Source organism: Nyctibius grandis, chromosome W (genome assembly GCF_013368605.1).
Source record: "Nyctibius grandis isolate bNycGra1 chromosome W, bNycGra1.pri, whole genome shotgun sequence".
NCBI lineage: Eukaryota > Metazoa > Chordata > Aves > Nyctibiiformes > Nyctibiidae > Nyctibius > Nyctibius grandis.
This window is the reverse complement of record NC_090694.1, coordinates 4515056-4535565: the sequence shown is the minus strand read 5'-3', so window position 1 is coordinate 4535565 and position 20510 is coordinate 4515056. Positions and strand designations below refer to the sequence as shown.

At 37.9% G+C, this 20510-nt stretch overlaps 1 protein-coding gene across 2 annotated transcripts in view; it reads left to right on the top strand.

Annotated features, from left to right (window-relative positions):
- Positions 1–17484, top strand: part of LOC137675755 (regulator of G-protein signaling 7-binding protein-like) — a 74087-nt gene extending 56603 nt beyond the window's left edge. For both annotated transcript variants that reach the window (XM_068421971.1, XM_068421970.1), the window contains exons 4-6: positions 10881–11028; positions 14266–14336; positions 16477–17484. In XM_068421971.1, coding sequence (XP_068278072.1) covers positions 10881–11028; positions 14266–14336; positions 16477–16568 — 311 coding nt within the window. In that variant the 3' untranslated portion in view covers positions 16569–17484. The remainder of the gene's footprint in view (positions 1–10880; positions 11029–14265; positions 14337–16476) is intronic.
- Positions 17485–20510: the final 3026 nt, after the last annotated feature.

Below are 20510 nucleotides of genomic sequence, written 5' to 3'. Positions count from 1 at the left end.
TGTGTCATATTAGGCATGTATCACTAATGTCCTTATAGTTTAGAAGGCTGAAAATTTTTTTAAAAGAGTGGTCCCAAATGAAAAGTTTTAGCTGTCATTAGTCAGATCAGTGAGCAAGCTATCTTAGTCATTTTATTAGAGTAACTACTGCAAAATGAAAGTTTTTGAAAAATTTCAGTTCATGCATATCATGGTGTTTTGTTTCAGGTCAGGTTTGAACACTAACGTGTTTGCTTTGTTATGAGCTTTATAGGAGTTACAGCCAGGATGCCCTGTGTCCATGTTTTTCTTCATAGGAGAATCTGTCTATCCAGACTGTAATTCCAGTCATGCTCAGTAGTCAGAGGATGTCGGTAGGACAGTAATTAAAATAGAAGGTAACAAGGAGTTTGACCTATAACACAGGCTGCCTAATAATTTAAAATCCCTTTAAAAGTCCCTATCTTGTGTTTGATATGTCATTGTTAAATAACTGTTACTCAAATGAAAGTTTTCTTTTTTTCTGTTCCCTTTGCATCATAAGAGTTTGTTTTGTTCCATTATTTTGAATTTATGCTTCCAAAAATTACTTGCACATCCTGAATGAACCATTTTAGGGGCTGCCTAATCAGGTCACTGTGCTTGCCATTTACTTTACACCGATTCAAGTGCTCCAAAGTCTCAGAGTATACTACAGACACAGCATTTGCTCCTCCTACTCTGACAAATAAAGTGTGAGAACACACAGATGACTTACGGTAGTAAGAAAGTTCACCTCACATTTCATACTAATGAGCAAGTCTCTCAAATATTTTAGATGACTGTAAAGTGTCATTTCCCAGATGGGCTCCTAGGAATTGTGTAAGGTGATCTCTGATGGAGCTGACTCTGGTGCTGTGTTTCCAGCGCTGTGATGTCAGTATTTCAGCTGGTTTAGCCACGCTGCCTTTTGGGCTGAATTTACCATAGTTGTATCATAGAAATCCTGGTTCTCAACTGTCCTTCACACACAGTATGTATGTTTTGCCTTTTGTTGGCCCACATGTAATAAGCTATTGATGAACAAAAGGAGTAACTGGTATAACTTGAAGAGTACTTTAAAATAAGCAGAGCAATTCTGATCACACACACTGATAACTGTATTGGTGTGAAAATTTTCAGTCTAGGAAAGAAACAGCTAAGTCAGTAGAAACTGATTGCTTTAAGCATAATGACCATACTGAGGTATTTGTTGGGTAAGATATTTGAGGGCAAGTATTTGGTGGAGCAATATGGCAGGGTTTTAGTACTAAAGTGATCCCTTACTATCCCTGTTGTTATTTATCCAGAAATTCCAGCTTATAGCGAAAGACGGATAAATATTAAGAGCATCTTCTGGTTAAAAAGCTGCCCACCTTTATAAAACTAGATGCTAGATTCAGAACTGAAATCTACCCCGCAGAGTATGTTTACACACAAAGGAGATGTCCTCTCTTTAGTGAAAATGTCTCTCTAATAATTTCATGTTTGATTAGCCATCTACTGAAAGGAAGATGTAGAAATGCAGATAATTTACTGAACAGGTTACTCAGTAACCTCATTACCCTGTGATGGCATGTACTGATTGGGACTGTATCTGTCCTAATTATAACTACTCTTTCCCCAGATAATATCTCAGAAGAATATACCAGGTAAAGACAAGAAAAAGTTCTATAATGAACTGTGATGAAGGTCTTGTAATTAACCTTATGTATTTTCTGTCATGCTGAAAGATCCCATAATGTATTTTTCACATCCAGCTATAGGATACAGCTACAGCCAGTGATACTTTTTATTATGAAAATAAGAATTAGAGGTTTATAACTGCTCAATTGAGCTTCTCAATTTTGAGAATTGGCATTCCTCAGGGGTTGGTATTGGGACCGGTCCTGTTTAACATCTTTGTTGGTGACATGGACAGTGGGATTGAGTGCGCCCTCAGCAAGTTTGCTGATGACACCAAGCTGTGTGGTGCGGTCGACACGCTGGAGGGAAGGGATGCCATCCAGAGGGACCTTGACAGGCTTGAGAGCTGGGCCTGTGTGAACCACATGAAGTTCAACAAGGCCAAGAGCAAGGTCCTGCATGTGGGTCGGGGCAATCCCAAGCACAAATACAGGCTGGGCAGAGAATGGATTGAGAGCAGCCCTGAGGAGAAGGACTTGGGGGTGATGGTTGATGAGAAGCTCAACATGAGCCGGCAATGTGCACTTGCAGCCCAGAAAGCCAACTGTATCCTGGGCTGCATCAAAAGCAGCGTGGCCAGCAGGTCAAGGGAGGTAATTCTGCCCCTTTACTCCGCTCTCATGAGACCCCACCTGGAGTACTGTGTCCAGCTCTGGGGCCCCCAATATAAGAAGGACATGGAGCTGTTGGAACAAGTCCAGAGGAGGGCCCTGAAGATGATCAGAGGGCTGGAGCACCTCTGCTATGAAGAGAGGCTGAGAGAGTTGGGGCTGTTCAGCCTGGAGAAGAGAAGGCTCCGGGGAGACCTTCTAGTAGCCTTCCAGTACCTGAAGGGGGCCTACAGGAAAGCTGGAGAGGGACTTTTTACAAGGGCATGTAGTGATAGGACAAGGAGTAACGGTTTTAAACTGAAAGAGGGTAGATTTCGATTAGATCTTAGGAAGACATTCTTTCCTGTGAGGGTGGTGAGACACTGGCACAGGTTGCCCAGAGAAGCTGTGGATGCCCCCTCCCTGGCAGTGTTTAAGGCCAGGTTGGATGAGGCTTTGAGTAACCTGGTCTAGTGGAAAGGTGTCCCTGGCTGTGGCAGGGGGGTTGGAACTAGATGATCTTTAAGGTCCCTTCCAACCCAAACCATTCTATGATTCTATGTTTCTATATTGTGCTGTTGCTAGTATATAGCTTTTTTTTACTTTTTCACCTGTTTAGTTTTTCACCAAGTGATGATATTTTAAAAAAATATTGTTTTCTTTTCTGCGAAGAATACTACCTTAGAAACAGTGAACATTTCCAATATGTATTAACTTTGCTTAATTCATAAATGTGCATGTCTGATGTTATTCCCTGCATGTAATTTCTTGCTGTGTCTTGAAGTTCATTTTGAAGGTAATATTTTTCATTTGGATGTAATATTTTCCATTTTCTAGTCCTCTTGCCTATTGGATAAGTGGTTTGTTGGGTTTTTACATCTCCCATGAGATTTTACCAATTTATGTTCTTACTTTGGAGCCAGCAGAGATTCAAGTAGAATAACATGCAGGCTGTTCTCACCAACCTGCAGATAATAAATAATAATGTGAGTACTGGTATCTTGACCAGACATTATCAAACAAACTATAGGACTTATAAAGCTAAGGCAGTGAGCTGATGCTGATGCTCTTTTCCCGAGAGGACCTCAGCTAATGCTCCCTACTGGGAAACAGATGCTCTTTTATGAAACACCACATTACAGTTTGAAGGGCTGAGCTCTGGGTATTTTCACTTTCACAGCACTGATCTTCTCATCTCTCATCTTTCTGTTCTACTGAACAAGCATTCCTACATATACTGTATAGTATATATCAAGCTTCCTGTACAGAAATTTCTTGCATATTTACAGTACTTCAGATTACCTTACTACTGTCATACAACCTCTGCTAGAAGTCAGACAGTCTGTTATTTCTTTGAGATGTAACAGTCACAGTGGAGCCAAAAGCCATAAATATTTCCAGTCGTGTTATGCAGTAAGTAAACAGAGGTAAGTGCTCTCTAATAAATTTGTTTCTAAGATACATAGATCAAAAAAGCCCAGTGTTAAAAATACATTATGATTGCAAAGTTCAACATTCAGAAAGTTTGCAGACAGAATGAAACATGCCCAAGTAGCCTTAATTCAACTTTTTTGTATGTATTAAGTCTTTGGTTACCTGATCATATACTTTATTACTCATCCTTTCCACAATCCCAAGAGTCCTGGCTAACTAATACACGTTAATAATTACTGGGCATTCATCTTTCTTTTATCCTAATTGTTCGGTGTCATATGTTGTATTTATTGCACACAATTCTGTTCTAAAGGCAGAATCCTTCTGTTCCTCAGACCTTTCTCAATAACTCATACACTGATGGCAGTGTCTTCAGAACTGTCTTGAGTAGTGAGGTAGTAGCAATTTTTCCCATTGTAAAGAAGGAACAAAGAGAGATTAAGCTAAAGATGGCTAATTTAGAATTTGAGATTGCAGTGTACTTTATGCAGTGCTGCATGTGTTTATAGAGTAATTTCTCAGTAGCTTCAGTTGCAGCTGAGTGCAGAGTCTTTGAGTTGAGCAACCAGAGAATTAGAAATACTTTGTCAATAACTATTTTGAGGAGCTGAGTTTAAGCAACTTGGATAGCATCACATGAAAACTCTGGGTAGGTATAGAGTCCAGTTTTCAGGGCAGCACTGTGAGAAACTCTCCTGTGTCTTCATGCAGTCCCTAACATAATGGCTTTAAAGATCTTGCTGTTCCTTTTGTCATAGCAAATACATATTGGGGGGATGGCAGATATGGCAGATGTCAGCTCATGTTCCAGCTCTTCCAGGAAATCTTCTGAAACTTCTCACTGCATTTGTTTACCTCTAGCACATTTCACCTAGTTTTCTTCTGCATCATTTCCACACTCAGGCAGAACTTCTCTGGACAGAATCATCTTTCTCAGACTTTGTCAAGCAACAGATGAGTTCACTTACCTGGGACCTGGAGCTTTTCTCCTAATACTGGCTTTGCTTTTTTTGTTCCCCTCCATCATTTGAATTATATAGCTTTGTGCCTTAGGGAGCAGTGTCAAACATAGGTCTTAAACCTGGTAATACTTTTAAAAATTTGAATTAGAGTTTCATGGAAAGTAAGATATTCTGTACAAGCTTAGGTACCTCTCTGAAGTGTTTACAAAATTCAGCTCTAATTCCTTTAAATGCTGTATGCTTACTTTATTGATATTGCACGTTCCCAACATTGACTATTCTTTTGATTAAGTAAGAAAATCCTGGCTTAGCTAGCAAGGTATTAGAGGAAATAGTTGACATAATTTCTATCCATGGAAGCTGCTGGATGTGCTTACCCTTTTTCCGAATTAATACTGAGGTTGTCAAGATCTGAGAAAACCCAGAATTACCTCAAAGTTCTTAAGTACACTTCAGCATACATTGCTGTATTCAGTCACAAATATTTTGGGGTCAAAGTTTTTCACTGATACCTTATAAAGGACTTCATTGTATTTGAATGTGTAAACATAACAGATAAAAGAGCTTTGCTGATTCATATATCCACAATAATAATATATTCCTTTCATTGTAAGGAACTGTAAAATATTACTATTATCATTGGATCATTATAATGTCACTGTGGAAGTGCATGTTACCAAAGTTTAATGCCCATACATGTTTACATAGAAACCATTAATTTCTTAGGATCATCTACAGATATAACTGACTTGTTTGGTTATATAATTACATATATTAGAAAATGTTTTTTAAAACCCTAAATTGCAGGTTGCAATCATTCTATTAGCTAGCTATGCAGCGTTTGAGCAAGGCACTCATTTTTCTAATTAATGGAGTAAGCCCATATAACAAATCAAAGAAAAGAGGGGACAGAAATTTTGAAGGTTAAAATGAACTGGAGGTGTTTTCCAGAGTTCAAAACATGCTGTAAAAACAGTTAAAGCTACCTTGTCAAAGAAGTACAAGGATTGAATCTGGTAGCCATTTATGCTGAATTTGAACAAAATAAGTCACTGCTCATGTACAGTTATAAGAATATATTATTCTTATGGTCCAGAATCAGGTGAACCTACTATATTGTTTGTAACTTGTTGAAAAAGAAGTGTACAACCAAGGAGAGGTAATTCCTGCTTTCAGTTATTTACACATAGCTCTAGTCATTTTAATAGAATTTGAATTTGGGAAAAAATGAATCCAGGATATATTAGATTCCCAGAATCTTACAGTTTCTTGTATGAAATGGTCTCAAAGTCTTATTTTTTCCTGTGTCTTTTTCTAAATGATGTGTTTATACATGGTTAATTTCTCAGAATAAGATGCAAAATACTTTAATGCTTGTAACCTACATATTGTTTATTCTTACCACAAGTCTATTTGGAAGCCTTGAAGAAAAAATTACAGTTCTATCACTGTAATTGAGATGTGTGGGCCCCATCTGACTTGTATAAACATAGCTGAGGGCAGAAGGATACCAGCACTAACCAGAGTGGTAGGTACCTGAACACTTAGGTAAGAAAAGGGAAGAATTGAGCCTTATGGGAAAATCATGTGTACATACTATGGACAGAAAGCATTAGGCTTTTGTGATGTAAATTCAGACTGAACTCATTCCTGCACTGTTGGTACATCAGAATGATACCAAATCACAGATAACTGTGTATCATATACCATACAGGAAGTTCATAGTATAATTGTTGTTTTTCCAGTATGTGTTTTGTGAAAACAACATATATTTCCTTAAAATACTACCTAAAAGCCTGTGATAGCTTATATTATAGATTACAAAAAGAAACCCTCAATTCAGTGAAGGGATTTTTGTTTTATTTGGTTTTGTTTAAATTACATGCTATTTAGAGTTTTGAAGGAGAAAGGAAGGATTGTTTAACTGATGTGCTACAATCTCAGCATTCTATTTAAAGACTGGTAGATATGTATAAGTAAGAGGGATAAGATGTGAGAGAGAAAAGAAGCACATAAGTGTGGAGAAACAAGCACTTAAAAAATCCAGAGAATCACCCATTCTTATGTGGACATTGTAAAGAGGCCAAAATGAATAGAACAAAAACAGGCATGGAAGGAGAAAAACACAATTTCCACCACAGACTTCTTGTTCCCAAGAATAATATTTCCAATGAGACAATATCTGAGTTCTGCAGATCCCAAGTGTAAGTCAGGAATGAAGTTCATCAGACTGTTAGCCATATTTCCCACGTTGTTGTCCCAAAAAGCAGGGTTCTTTTACCCGGTGTGCAATTTTGTTTATTTCATGTCCGCACAGAGATGGGTGCTAGGTGGTAATTCCACAAAGCTAGCACACCTAGGTTAACACATAGCGACATTTTACACATTCTGGGCTACCATTATCAGTACTTTTCTCAGTTTCACTTAGCCGCTCTTGCTCCTATTGGTTCTTGCAAGCCTCATCTCCATTTAAAGGTACAGTGTGGTTTAAATTTACAATGCATGCTCAGTGGGTAAGGGTCTTTGCTTGGGCCGGGGGCTTTATTGCTGGAGGTGTGGGTTTTAACATTATAATGAGATTATAATGAGTGAAGTTCATCTAAAGGACACGAGTTGAGCAATTCTTGTGGTATCTCTGAGCTTCAGGAGGGAGGTTTCCTTGAGCCCCCAACTCAAGGTCTGTCTGTTTCCTCATCTCTTTCTCCTAGATGGCTCTGCTACCTCTTGCCCAATTGAGCTTGCCCAAAGCCCTGTATTGCAAAATATTTCTCGTCTTTTTAACTCTTCATCAACATTTCTTTTTTACTTTCTACATGATTCTTTCCTATTCCCCTTTTTATGTTTTCCTCTTCATTTACTTTAGCTGTGATCTAGAGCTTGTGCATTTATCCTTAATTGACAGAAGTCTGATACAAATGCTGCCCTCTTTTTGAGAGATGGGTTCTCTCAGCTTTTTTAAATTCTGTTATTCCCCTCAAAGATCTTTCCAATTCATCTTCAGTGAAATCTAACTAGCTCTGAGGGACCTATAATAGATTTTTTTTCATTATGATGTAAGTTTCTCTGGGAAGTAGGTGCATAGGGTAGCACGACAGAAGCAAACACAGAGGTGACCACAGAAGCAGTAAGGAGCACAACAGGTGAGGAACATAAAGCACAGTGATCATAGGTGATGTATGTAGCCTTACTGAACTGATAATTTTCTACCCTCTTATTTATCATCACTCAAGTTGGATCTTCAGCATTATTTAAATCAATGAATTTAATTTCATACAAAAGGCATTTTCCACTTCTTAAAATAAAAAGATATGCTGAATTAGAGGCTAGAAGACAAAGAATACATCAAGTTTTATATTAAAATTTCACAGTAAAAAGAGCCTCTGTCTAGTCAACTGGCAAGAACAGCAACTGAATGTGGACATCTCTGAAAATAATATGTGCATGATCAAACTCCAACTGAAATTAATGAAAGTCTTTCCCCTGAATAAATTGAAAGTAAAATTTAGGGTTCATATCCCTATTTTAAGAATGTGTAATACAAAAATATATCCTTACCCCCACTAGAAGGATGAGAAGGTTAAAGACCTTTTGTTTCTCTACAGTCTGTACCATGCAGTAGAAATGTTAAGCCTGAGTCATATACATTATTCAAGCAAAGCCTTTATTATTAGCTGACTCTCTAACTGTTTTCAAATGATTGAGCAGGTGCTCTGAAATTCAAGGAATGCTTCATGAACTGTTCACAATACAACAGAATTACTGGTAAAAAGCTCTTTTCAGCTGAAAAGAAATCTGTGCCGTTCATTCTGCTAAATCTGCAAGAGCTTGCCTTTGTGCTAATAAAAAGAATGTTACAGTCTCAGTGCTTCTGTTCTCAAGTTGGGAAAAAGAACCTTTACTGTTATTTCATCTAGTATTGTTATTGTTTCCATTGAATCACTTTTCACATCCCTGAAGGATGCATCTATAGACAGGGTTGTTCTTGACAGCATGTCACCAAAGGTCAGGTCGGAGTTCCAACATAACACTTCAAAATAATGGGAGAATTAACTAATACCCAGTTCCAGCAATAACACCTTGTGATATCGGTGGCAAATTAGATGGTTTCCCTGGGGCAACCCTCTTTTACAGAGAAGTGGTAAGTGAGATACTGGTAACAATATACTGTGTTATGGGCTTCTTGTAATGGGAAAAGTAATGAATAATGAAGCTTACACAAATGAACAATTAAAATTGTACAATATGAACTACCTTAAAATAATGGCATAAGCCGCAGTTAACAACTAGAAAGAATTTGGAAGTTATACCTACAGGGTGATACACAGTAAAACATATAATCTGGGAAGTAGGCTTAGACTGCTGTTCCACAAGCAATTGACTCAGCATAAAAGCTTGTTACCACCAGAAAAGTCTTGATCCCTTCTTCTCTATCTCCCCCCTCCCGCCTTATCTTGACTTCACTTCTTCCTCCCTTCATCTGTTTATGGCCATATGATCAACCTCCTTCCCTGGCACTTGCTCTGGAACATGCTGGGTTCTTTACTGACCTGACTTAAATCGCTGCAACATCAGAAAACTATTCACCTTTTATTTTTCCTTTTGTTGGGATAATCTACCATTTGATGGGTTAAAGTGGCTCACAGAGGGATCTGGCTAAGCAGAAGTTATCACTGGATGCCAAAGTAAGCAGCAGAGAAAGGACACAGGACATCATTCTTTTATAGATGATAAACTTATGTCAAGTCATGCCATCTCTTGGAATCATAGTTAGATGACTGGGGGGGGGGAAGGAGGAAGCAGGGAAAAGGGCTTCCTACTGACTTTAAAGGAGAATGAAAACATTAAGCAAATATCCTCTGTAGTATAAGTAATGTCTATTTGACATTCAGACAAGTAGCTAAGAAATATTTTTTTTCAACAAAGGAATTATTTACCAGAATACAACAGTTTAGAGAACCTGCCCAAAAAGAGTTTCTTAAGATGCAGGAATTTCTAGTTTAAAAAAACCACAACAGATTACAAGTCTGATAGCTGGGATACTTATTTGTGATGTGGAAGAGAAATATAGCATGGTCTTCAACCTTAGTCTCTAGTGTCCCAGAAAAATGGGCTAAATAACCACTACTCTATTAGTTGTTCTTGTTCTTACTGTTCTTTGTCAAACCTTACAGGAAGTACTCAGGTTTGTCCTGATGTGAAAATTTATCAAATTGCAAAAATTGTGAGATTAAAAAACATTTCCTACTCGACTCCTCATACCACTAATTTAAACATTGATGTTGTTTTCTCTATTTTTAGACGGTTTTATTTGTTTCTGAGAATTGTTTACTCCATTTTGTGAGAGAACTAAGAGGGGAAAAACTTTAATTTTTCAATAATGTGTCTGGGATGCACTCCAATTTGAAAATTCTCATTTAAATGATGATCACAAAAAGAATTTGTCCCATCCTGTACTTGGTGCCAGGGTTGTACTTGCCACTACAGAAAAGGAATACCATCAGACAATCTACAGGAGGTTTGCAAGGATACAAAAATAATTACACCAGTACTTAACTCTCTTGCATGTTCCACTATCATGGCCCACATGCTTTATCCCATTCTCTCCCTGACAAAAGCCCTGTCAGGTCTGTCATGAAGTCCCCACTCAATTCCAACACTGCATTTCATTTTCATATAGTAAGCGTGAATTAGGCAAGTGTAAGAATGGAAATTCAGAATATAATGCATATTGGGCTGTGAATGGTGGCAGCTATGTATTGCTTTTAAAATAATCAAGTACAAAACTGCACATTTTTGTCTTGTTTTCCCTTAGTATTGTAGTAATACTAGGAGACATGGATTGCAATGATGTTCTTTACTGTCAAAGTTTTTGAAGTTGTTTTCAGAATGTATGCTCTAGTTCCCTATTTATTGTTTTCTGTTTTGTCCTCTGGCTCTTATTTTGTGTCACATGTGAGCCACTGGAGTTCAACTGAAACTCTTCTAAGTAAAATTCTAAGCTCCACACATGCCTGTGTGGGAGTTCTCTTAGTTTTGCTTGGTAGAAGCAACATATAGCAGCACTGTGATTAGCAGATTGGTGTGGTCTGCTCTCTTTCTGAACAGTTCTTACTCAGTGCAAGATCAAGCTCAAAACATCAATGATATAATCTGAGCATACATTTTAATTAATAAATAATGAAGATACATGTTTTGTTTAAATATTTTAAAGGAAAAGAACCTTGTGCCCCACCCAAGATCCTAGATACTAAAATGGAGGAGACTTACAAAGTACATATTTTAGAAGATACGTCATCATCACCAACAGATATTCAAAAGCATTTATGGCAGGTTTCTACAGATATTGAAAACACTGAAAGGTATGTATAGAACTTCATTCCTAAATAAAACAAATTTCTGTCTAGGATTTATTTAGTCTTTTCCAATTAGGCAGCCAGTATTGCTACTATAAAAGGTGTTAGCAAATTAAATAGCCTATTAACATTTCTGTTACATTTAACATATCTGAGAGCAACTCCTAAAAGAAGGGCAGAGAGAAGTGACATCCTTAGTTTGACTAATTACCACAGGGTAATTGTCAAAAACAAAGTGTAGGAAATTATAGTGCTAGCAGGCCAGGTTCTCTAAAAGGGGGAACTTTTGTCCCATCTTAAGTGGTTATTAATTTGTACCTGAAATCTGCTGGCCTGTGGTTCTGCATTCATAAATCGAAAGCACAGAATCTAGTTCATGTCAGTTGTTTCTGCCCGCCCATAGTTATGAATGTGGAAGCCTTAGGAGGGGAGGGGAACATCATCCACAGATATATCAAAGTGGACTTCCCTTACACTCTTAACTATGCAGTTGAAAGACAAAACTGAGACCTTTTAGTAGGGAGCAATCCTGATGGCCAACATTTCTTTGCAAAAAATACCTGTTTTGATGGCTTTGTATATTAAGTTGCTGCTGAGATTTTAATGGTTACCATGTTTATATAAAATAAAGTTCTGTTCTTCTGAGAGAGTAACTCAGAGAATCAAAGTGAGCAATAAGAAAATCACAGAATCAACTAGGTTGGAAGAGACCTCTGGGATCATCGAGTCCAACCTTTGACCTAACACCACTGTGTCAACTAGACCATGGCACTAAGTGCCATGTCCAGTCTTGTCTTAAACACCTCCAGAGATGGTGACTCCACCACCTCCCTGGGTAGCCCATTCCAATGCCTAATAACCCTTTCTGTGAAGAAATTTTTCCTAATGTCTAACCTGAACCTCCCCTGGCGCAGCTTGAGGCTATGTCCTGTAGTCCTGTTGCTAGTTGCCTGGGAGAAGAGGCCAACCCCCCCACCCTGCTACAACCTCCTTTCAGGTAGTTGGAGAGAGCAATAAGGTCTCCCCTGAGCCTTCTTTTCTCCAGGCTAAACAATCCCAGTTCCCTCAGCCACTCCTCATAGGACATACCCTCTAGACCCTTCACCAGCTTTTTTGCCCTCCTCTGGACTCACTCCAGCACCTCAATGTCTTTCTTGAAGTGAGGGGCCCAGAACTGGACACAGTACTCGAGGTGCGGCCTCACCAGTGCCGAGTACAGGAGGACAATTACTTCCCTAGTCCTGCTGGCCACACTGTTCCTGATACAAGCCAGGATGCTGTTGGCCTTCTTGGCCACCTGGGCACACTGCTGGCTCATGTTCAGCCAGCTGTCCACCAATAACCCCAGGTCCTTTTCCACCAGGCAGCTTTCCAACCACTCTTCCCCCAGCCTGTAGTGCTGTATGGGGTTGTTATGGCCAAAGTGCAGGACCCAGCACTTGGCCTTGTTGAACTTGATGCCATTGGTCTTGGCCCATCTATCTATCTAACCTGTCCATATCCCTCTGCAGAGCCTTCCTACCCTCAAGCAGATCAACACTCCCACCCAACTTAGTGTCGTCCACAGATTTACTGAGGGTGCACTCGATACCCTCATCCAGATCATCAATAAAGATATTAAACAGGACTGGGCCCAGTACTGAGCCCTGGAGGACATCACTAGTGACTGGACGCCAACTAGATGTGGTACCGTTCACCACCACTCTCTGGGCTCGGCCATCCAGCCAGTTCTTAACACAGCGAAGAGTGCACCTGTCCAAGCCATGGGCTGCCAGCTTATCCAGGAGAATGTCGTGGGAGACAGTATCAAAGGCTTTCCTGAAGTCCAAGTATACAGCATCCACATCATGCTGCTTCATTTCTAAGAACCATTTTATATGTAGATGAATGAGGCAAGAACACATTGTTTTTAAATCCTGAAAGTCTTAAGACATTACAAGCCTGCACACAAAGTTGCTGGTCTGCCATCTATCTGTAAAACAGGAATCTCTTTGCAACTTATGGCCTCTCTCAAAATATATCCATATGTAAATTGCTTTGTGAGATGATATTTTGTTATCATTTTTTCCATCCTCTGCCTTTTAGCAAATTTCATGCCAAAGTCCTCTTAAGAGGGGGTGAGAGTGACAGCGGTGTTTCTAAAATTTGCACTTAATGTGCAGGGAGCTTATGTGACATGAATTAGCTACGTGTATTATAATTTCCTTGTAAACAATAAAACACATTCATGGCACAAGCTACAAAATGCTGATAAGGGGTATTAAGTTAACATTAGTACTGGCTTGTGCTAATTTTAAGGCATATTGTGTATTTTGCCACTAGGATCACTGTCACTGTTTAAGGCTGGGCAGGCGGTTAAACGGACGACAGACGCTCTCTGTTAACCTTCTCCTTCCCCAGAGGGGAAAAGGAAGAGAAAAGGGAGAGAGACTTATGGGTTGGAAAGTTAAAACAGTTTTAAAAAACAATAACAAAAAAAGAAAGAGTATAATAAATAATGAACTATATACAAAACCGCTACTGAGCTCCCCCTGATGACGCCCATGTCACCGCTGACGCTGCAGGGCAGGCGCTGGGGAGTCCTGGAGCACACGTGGCAGCAGGCGGGAACCGGGTTCAGGAGCGACGGCAGGAGCGTGGGCAGAGTCCTCCCAGGATGTCGGCCATAGGGGAAGAGAGTGCGACCCTCGTGGTCCCTCAGCTTTAAACTGAGTATGACGTGGGTGGGATGGAATACCCCGTTGATCAGTTTGAGTCACTTGTCTTGTCCACCCCTCCCCGCAGGTGCGGCACTCTACAGCCCCTTCCTCTGAGGGACAAAGAGACCCAACAGGGACCCTGGTTCCCGCGGCAACAGGCCGTGTAGTCCACTTCAGGAAGTACAGTCACTTAAAGGAAAATTAACTGAAAAGTTTGTCCTAGTCCAAACCAGGACAATCACATTGTGCCCACCAACTCATTTAATACTCAAGGGCCAGAATAGATAATAAATTTGGACTGGATGCTACTAGTTAAAATCAGACTGGCTTAAAACTGCTCCCTTATTAAATCTACTGCCCTTTATTTTGGTATGCATCTTCTGATACATTTATTTGAACCAAATGCTTGCCCAGTAGATTTTTGTATTATTTAGTTTGGTTTATTGCTCCATTATTTCAGCATATAAAGCTATACTGTGAGCCATTCCCCATTCAGTCTTCAACTTCCATTCTATTGTATCTCTTTCAACTTTTGTTTCCACAGAGAGATGAGAGAAATGAAAAACCTTTTAAGTAAACTCAGGGAGACTATGCCTTTACCACTGAAAAATCAAGGTAGGTTTTATATTTTCTTCATGTAAGGAAAATTAAGATAATTAAAGGGTTTACCTTCCATTAGATCTGAAAAATCTAGGGTTTTTTTGGCAGAAATTACAAAAAGAAAAATCTAGGTGAAATCCCTTCCCTACTGATGTGAACTTTGTCCTCTTGAGTTTCACATGAGATACTCTGGAAGTTTATAGATATGATATCTATAGATAAAAATAATAGACTTTTCCTGGTGACATGAAGGCAGCAGCACAACTAATTCCCTATGTCAGGAGGCTTTCTTTTTCAAAGGTGATGAAGGTGTAAATTGCACAGACTATGATAGGGATTCTGCTGAGTGATGCAGTTTGCTTTGCCCCTGCAAGGCTTGTAGCTTCTGTGATACGACACTGACCCTATGCAGAAGAGATACTTGCCTTGAGACTGCTAACAGCTTGTTTTTCCCTGTAGCCAGCTATGAGGCACCCTATACAAATGCACAGGGGACAGGATCTCCACCTTATGTGTGTTTAGCAATGGGCCTTTATTTTGTGGCCTAGCAGTCTTAAATACTCCACATCTACAGGGATTCTCTTTCTTCATGTGAACAACATGAAAAAGACAATAATTTTCCTTTTTTGTTTCTTCTTGATAATGTGTATTTCTTAAATACTGTGTAGTCTTTGCACACTGGCAGCTGATGAAGTATGCCTAATGTGTTCTAGATCTTGTCCCAAGTAACTAAGCAGTCTAATGTTCATCATAATATGGTAAAAGATTAATATAGAATGGATTAATTCGTTATACAAGTAAGAGTTTATGGCAGAATAGCTTGATAGAAAACTATTTGAAAGGAGACAGGGAATTGCTTATGATACATGATACAGATGTGCCATTACAGACACTGGAAAAATGCCATAAAGTCTGTGCCCAGCCTAGAAGAAAGGAGCATGGTGGAAATAAGGAAAGAAAAGACAAATTTTGGGGGTATAAAGCATATACCAACTTGAATTCAGAACAGAGACAAAGGCATATAGAATTCTTCTCTGCTGTCTGGTGCCTACACTGCCCTTCAACACTGGCCAGAAAATCGCTGATCACCTGTGCAGCAGGATGGGAAACATGTCAGCTAGAGTTTAAAAGCTCTGAGACATGTCCCAGGATCAGGGAATCATAAGTGGTGTTTTTGCTGCTCCCACAGACTACAACTGTGATCATAGTTTACAGATGACCTCTGAGAATTGATGCCTCAAGAATGGAGTCATACTCATTATTCATACAGCACTTAATTTTTTTAAAATATTCCAAGACCTTTAATAAATGAAACTTAGATAACAGTATAAGTAAATAGAACAAACAAACAACATTATAGGTAATTAATATAGAATAGAATAGAATAGAATAGTTCAGTTGGAAGGGACCTACAACAACCATCTAGTCCAACTGCCTGACCACTTCAGGGCTGACCAAAAGTTAAAGCATGTTATTAAGGGCATTGTCCAAATGCCTCTTAAACACTGACAGGCATGGGGCATCAACTACCTCTCTAGGAAGCCTGTTCCAGCAGTCTGGACTGTAATTTTTACATTTATAAGAATTACAGGCATGGTTTAAGAGAATGATTATGAGATGTCTGAATGCCATTGAATGAACTGATCTTTACAAGACCTGATTCTGCTTTCAGTTAAGTGAGTGAGTGTTTTGCTGTTGATTTCAGTGACAGCCAGAAAGGAGTTAAGACTCAATATTTTTTTCATCTTTAAATTAAGCCAGAATTTAACCTTAGGATCAACATTTTCAAACTTGCATGTCTTCAAGATCTCAAACTACTTATCTTTAGGTTTTATTTGGGAGCCTATTATTCATCCATGCAGGAATATTTTGGCTTAGGTCTCCCAGTACTGAAGGTGTAATTTCCTTTAGGTTTCATCATTGAACTGGTATTCTTCTTGCCAAAATTTCTATTGCATTATCATGGAGATCCTGATAATTAGCATTTTAAGACTCTCATATACAAAAATCAGTTTATTATTTGCTCTATGCCTAGAACAATGGGATCTACTACTTGATCTTGTAGATGCTGTTAGGACACATAAATGATATAAAGTCTTTTGTGTGTGTGCATGTGTACATGCTGTATTAAAATGTGGGTTTTTTTCAATCACAGATGATAGCAGCCTCCTAAACTTGACTCCTTACCCATTAGTAAGAAGACGGAAGCGAAGATTCTTTGGACTGTGTTGTCTTGTCTCAAGTTAGAAGGTTAGGTACAGAAACGCCAAGAAAATCATAACTTTGATTAAACCACTATCATTTGACCATTGAAAAAAATAAACATTATAATCAAAAGTAGTAAAGTATATTTTCTACACTAGCCTATTGCTTTTCTCTTCTGCTCCATCCTCCTTTTCAAAATAAGGGTTTTAATAGTCTAAAGTTATGGTGATCAAGAACCAGCTGTGGAATAGATCTAGCATAACTAAGGATGTTTCTAAAACTTTTTAAAGTATGTTTTCCATGCTTACTTTCAACCACTCAGAGAAAAGACACATGAATTATGGATAATAGATAATTTTTAAGTTTTTTTTTTATTTGAACTACAGCTAAAAGTTTGTGCATAGTACAGTACTCTTATTAGTATCATATTAAAATACTTGATCATATTCTAACAGTCTGTTACAGCATAGAAAACTATTTAACAGCAAAAGTATTATAGTTCTAAAACATTTAAACAATATTGTAACAGAATTTGCACAAAATTTCCAGTTGCTTTTTGTGCTCTCATTCATATTTAGTCTTCCACTATATCTTGATTTAAAAGTTTCATAGAAAAAAAATCTTAATTTATGATACACAAACCATATATGAAAATATTTAGAACTTGTAAATACAGAGAAATCATAATATCTACATACTGTAAATTCATAGAAGTAACAGATTTCCTTTTAAACCAATAGTATCTCTACAGGCTTTTGGAAAAAATAAATAATTTATTAAAAGGTGTATTAAAATAAACAATGTAAAGCACATCAACCCATTTTGTTTCCAAAAGAATTTATAGCATGATGTCTGCATATCACTAAGTATTAACTCTTATAGGGCATGCCAGAATTATCTCAGACTGTAAGATATTAAAGGTTTTACATTGTTAATAAAGTTCTTTATTTAAATTAAATGTTGTCTTGTTTCTAGTTATATTGCCAGAATATATCTTTTTTTTTTTAATTTTGTTGTCAGAGTACCACAAAAAGTTTTGGTAATTTTTCCATTTCAAGATGTATGTTTACAAAGACAGACAAAAAATTATGATGAATATATAAATACTAAAATGACAGCTAGTAGCAGCAATAGATATGAATAGGTCAGACACATTGTACTGATATTTCAGGATGATAGGCAAGGCACCACAACTAAACTTGTGCTAGACTGCAATGCTGTGAAACCCATAACAATCCGTAACTGCCATATAGAGCAGATCACCATACCCTTGTAGTCAGCAACACATGAGGAAGGCGACTATGAGCCCTTCTGCCACTCTACCATGACTCAGCATATCAACAGGAACCAAATTCCTTCTTATTGCGTGAGGGTTTAGTGGTGGGTAAGGAGGTATTGTTTTCTTGTCACAGGAAACACCCATTGTCCTGGTTTCACTAGGATTTGGTTTCAGTTTGTGGCCAGACATGGTAATCAAGGCCCTCAGCAGTTAAATCCAGGGCAGCTGACCTAGGCTGGCCCACAGGTGTATTCTATATCATTAACATCAAGCTCACTATAAAAGAGAGGGTTTGCTGGGAAGAGCTGGGGGTTTTTTACTTCTCTTCTTACATTTTCTTGTCTGTTGTTGTGATTCCTGGAGCAATTTGCCAGTGATTTGTGGATGAATATATTTCTGTCTGTTTTGTGTTGTCATTTATATTGATTTTCTTCATTTCATTAAATCTGGTTAACTTCATCCCATGAGTCTCCCTCTCTTTTTCCCAATTCCCTTCCTCATTGGGGGAAGGGACATTGGGTGATAGGAAAACTGCTATTGTTTAGCCCCGGGTGCGGGCTAAACGAAGACACCCATACAGTTATATTCTCCATGTTTTTTTGGTAGGATATTAGTACACTCCCAAAAGCAGTTTGTTAGGGATAGCTATTTGCTGAACTATATCTGGCATCTACAAAGTTTGATCTGACTGATTTTTCTACCATTTTTTTTTTTCTCCTGGAATGCTGTTTGCTGAAAAAGGAAGGAAACACCCACATTGTCAGAAATATAAATGTACTGTCTATAGCAAGGCCCAAAAATTGAGATCTAGTTTAATCCCAAGAGGGGAAGGCAGAAATTTTTCTTTCTGAACACTGATCCAGTCAGAGCCACACCATTCCAGTTTTAGGAAGTCATATAACTGAGCTTCCAGCATTTCTCTGAAGGATATTTTTCTTTTCACTCAGATACAGCAGTGTGTTTTGGTTTTTTCCAGGTTGGACTGATCTGTTCACCTTTGAGTCTCCCAGAGAGAAAATATATTTTTGAATAATCAGGCTCCCAAATAGATACTTTAAACACAGAGGACAAATACATCTAAAATGCCCTCATGGAAATTGTTTTTCCATAAGTAAAATTAATTCCATCCGAGGAATGCATGACTAAATACTAAAAGAGCATATAGCTGCAAGCACAGTAATATTCTTTAAATAGCACAGAAAAATGTAACTGCTATGTGTTATAAGATTTCAAGTCACAAACTATTCTTCAAAGTACACAGCATTTAACATGGGGCGACCACTATACACTCACAAAACTGTGTGTGTACTTGTGAGCATGAATGCATTTCTAAGAAGAATGGAATCAAAGTTCACAGCAGGATGTTTTTTTAAATTATTTCTTTAACATTTTCCCAACATCCCTCATGAACAATGTTCTTGTTAATCAGAGCCTAGTTTTCCGTAATAAGTTGTTAAAGAATGTCCAAAAGATGGCAGCACTGACATGTTTTCATTAAAAGTCTACAAACCAATAGACTTGCTTTATGATTCCATCCCCAGAAATATAACAGGTTTTGCAACTGTTAAAACTTTGGAAAAACAACTCCTGATGTCTAATGGCTATTAAAAAATATTGTCTGAGGAGATGATCTGTAATTACAATTGACCAATTAATTTTGGTTCATCATAAGTTAAAAAGCAAGGCTGATACTATTTTATTAATCCTGTGGACATTAATGCCAAAAAAAGTGTATGAACACAAGACTGTATATGCAGCAATGCTACAAGAGTGAGAAAGGGAGAAAGAAAATAGTCTTTATATATCTTTCACACAAGCATACTGTGTTAATTCTTTAAAATCTTGTTATATTGGTACACAGACAGAAATTGCTGTATCAGGTCAGTGTGATATCTTTTTTTAACAACTACTTTCAAAGGAAGATGGACAGATTAAAGCAGTAAGCGTGTCTAGTGCAGTACCTGACCACATATCATCGCATGGAAGTTAACATGCCAAGTTACATGACAGCTCATATTTCTGTATTTTTATTGCATCTATTGTGATGGAATATACATTAATGAGACAGATGTATACATGTTAATTAATTATGCAAAGCTCTTGACATCAATCATATCTCATCAGAATGAGTTGCACAACTTTAGTACATCCTGTGATGGAAACAGATTTACGTATGTTGTCTTTAATGGTTCTAAGTCCTTTTTGTTTGCACTGTTTTAAAGTGTACAGTAATATGTACATCCTTGTACCTTTTGTTATTCTGGAAACTAGTTGTATCTCTTCTTCCTGAACTAAAGACTACTAAAATTTCAGTTTTTACTCATTTTGAAGCCTTTTCCATAGTTCTAACCAATTTTGCAGATTTTCTCAAGCCCCTTATATTTATTATACCTTTTACTAATCCTAATGTACACATGCCTTAATTCCCAAGCTTTATGATCACTTAAGGAATACTGTTGATCAAGGGCAAATGGAATGTCCTCCAGTTATCTTTTAATAGATACCAAGGCCTGGTAAGCATCTGAATTGAAGAGGCATTAAGGGATAAATTGGCTTAGTTATGAATGCAGAGGATTATCTTTCACTAAAATTCAAAAGGAAACAAACAAACAAACAAAAAATTTTAAACCCCAGAACTTCATGTCTGTCCAAGAAGAATAAATATTAATGATATGACTAAATTTTAGTTTAATAGAATAGGGCAA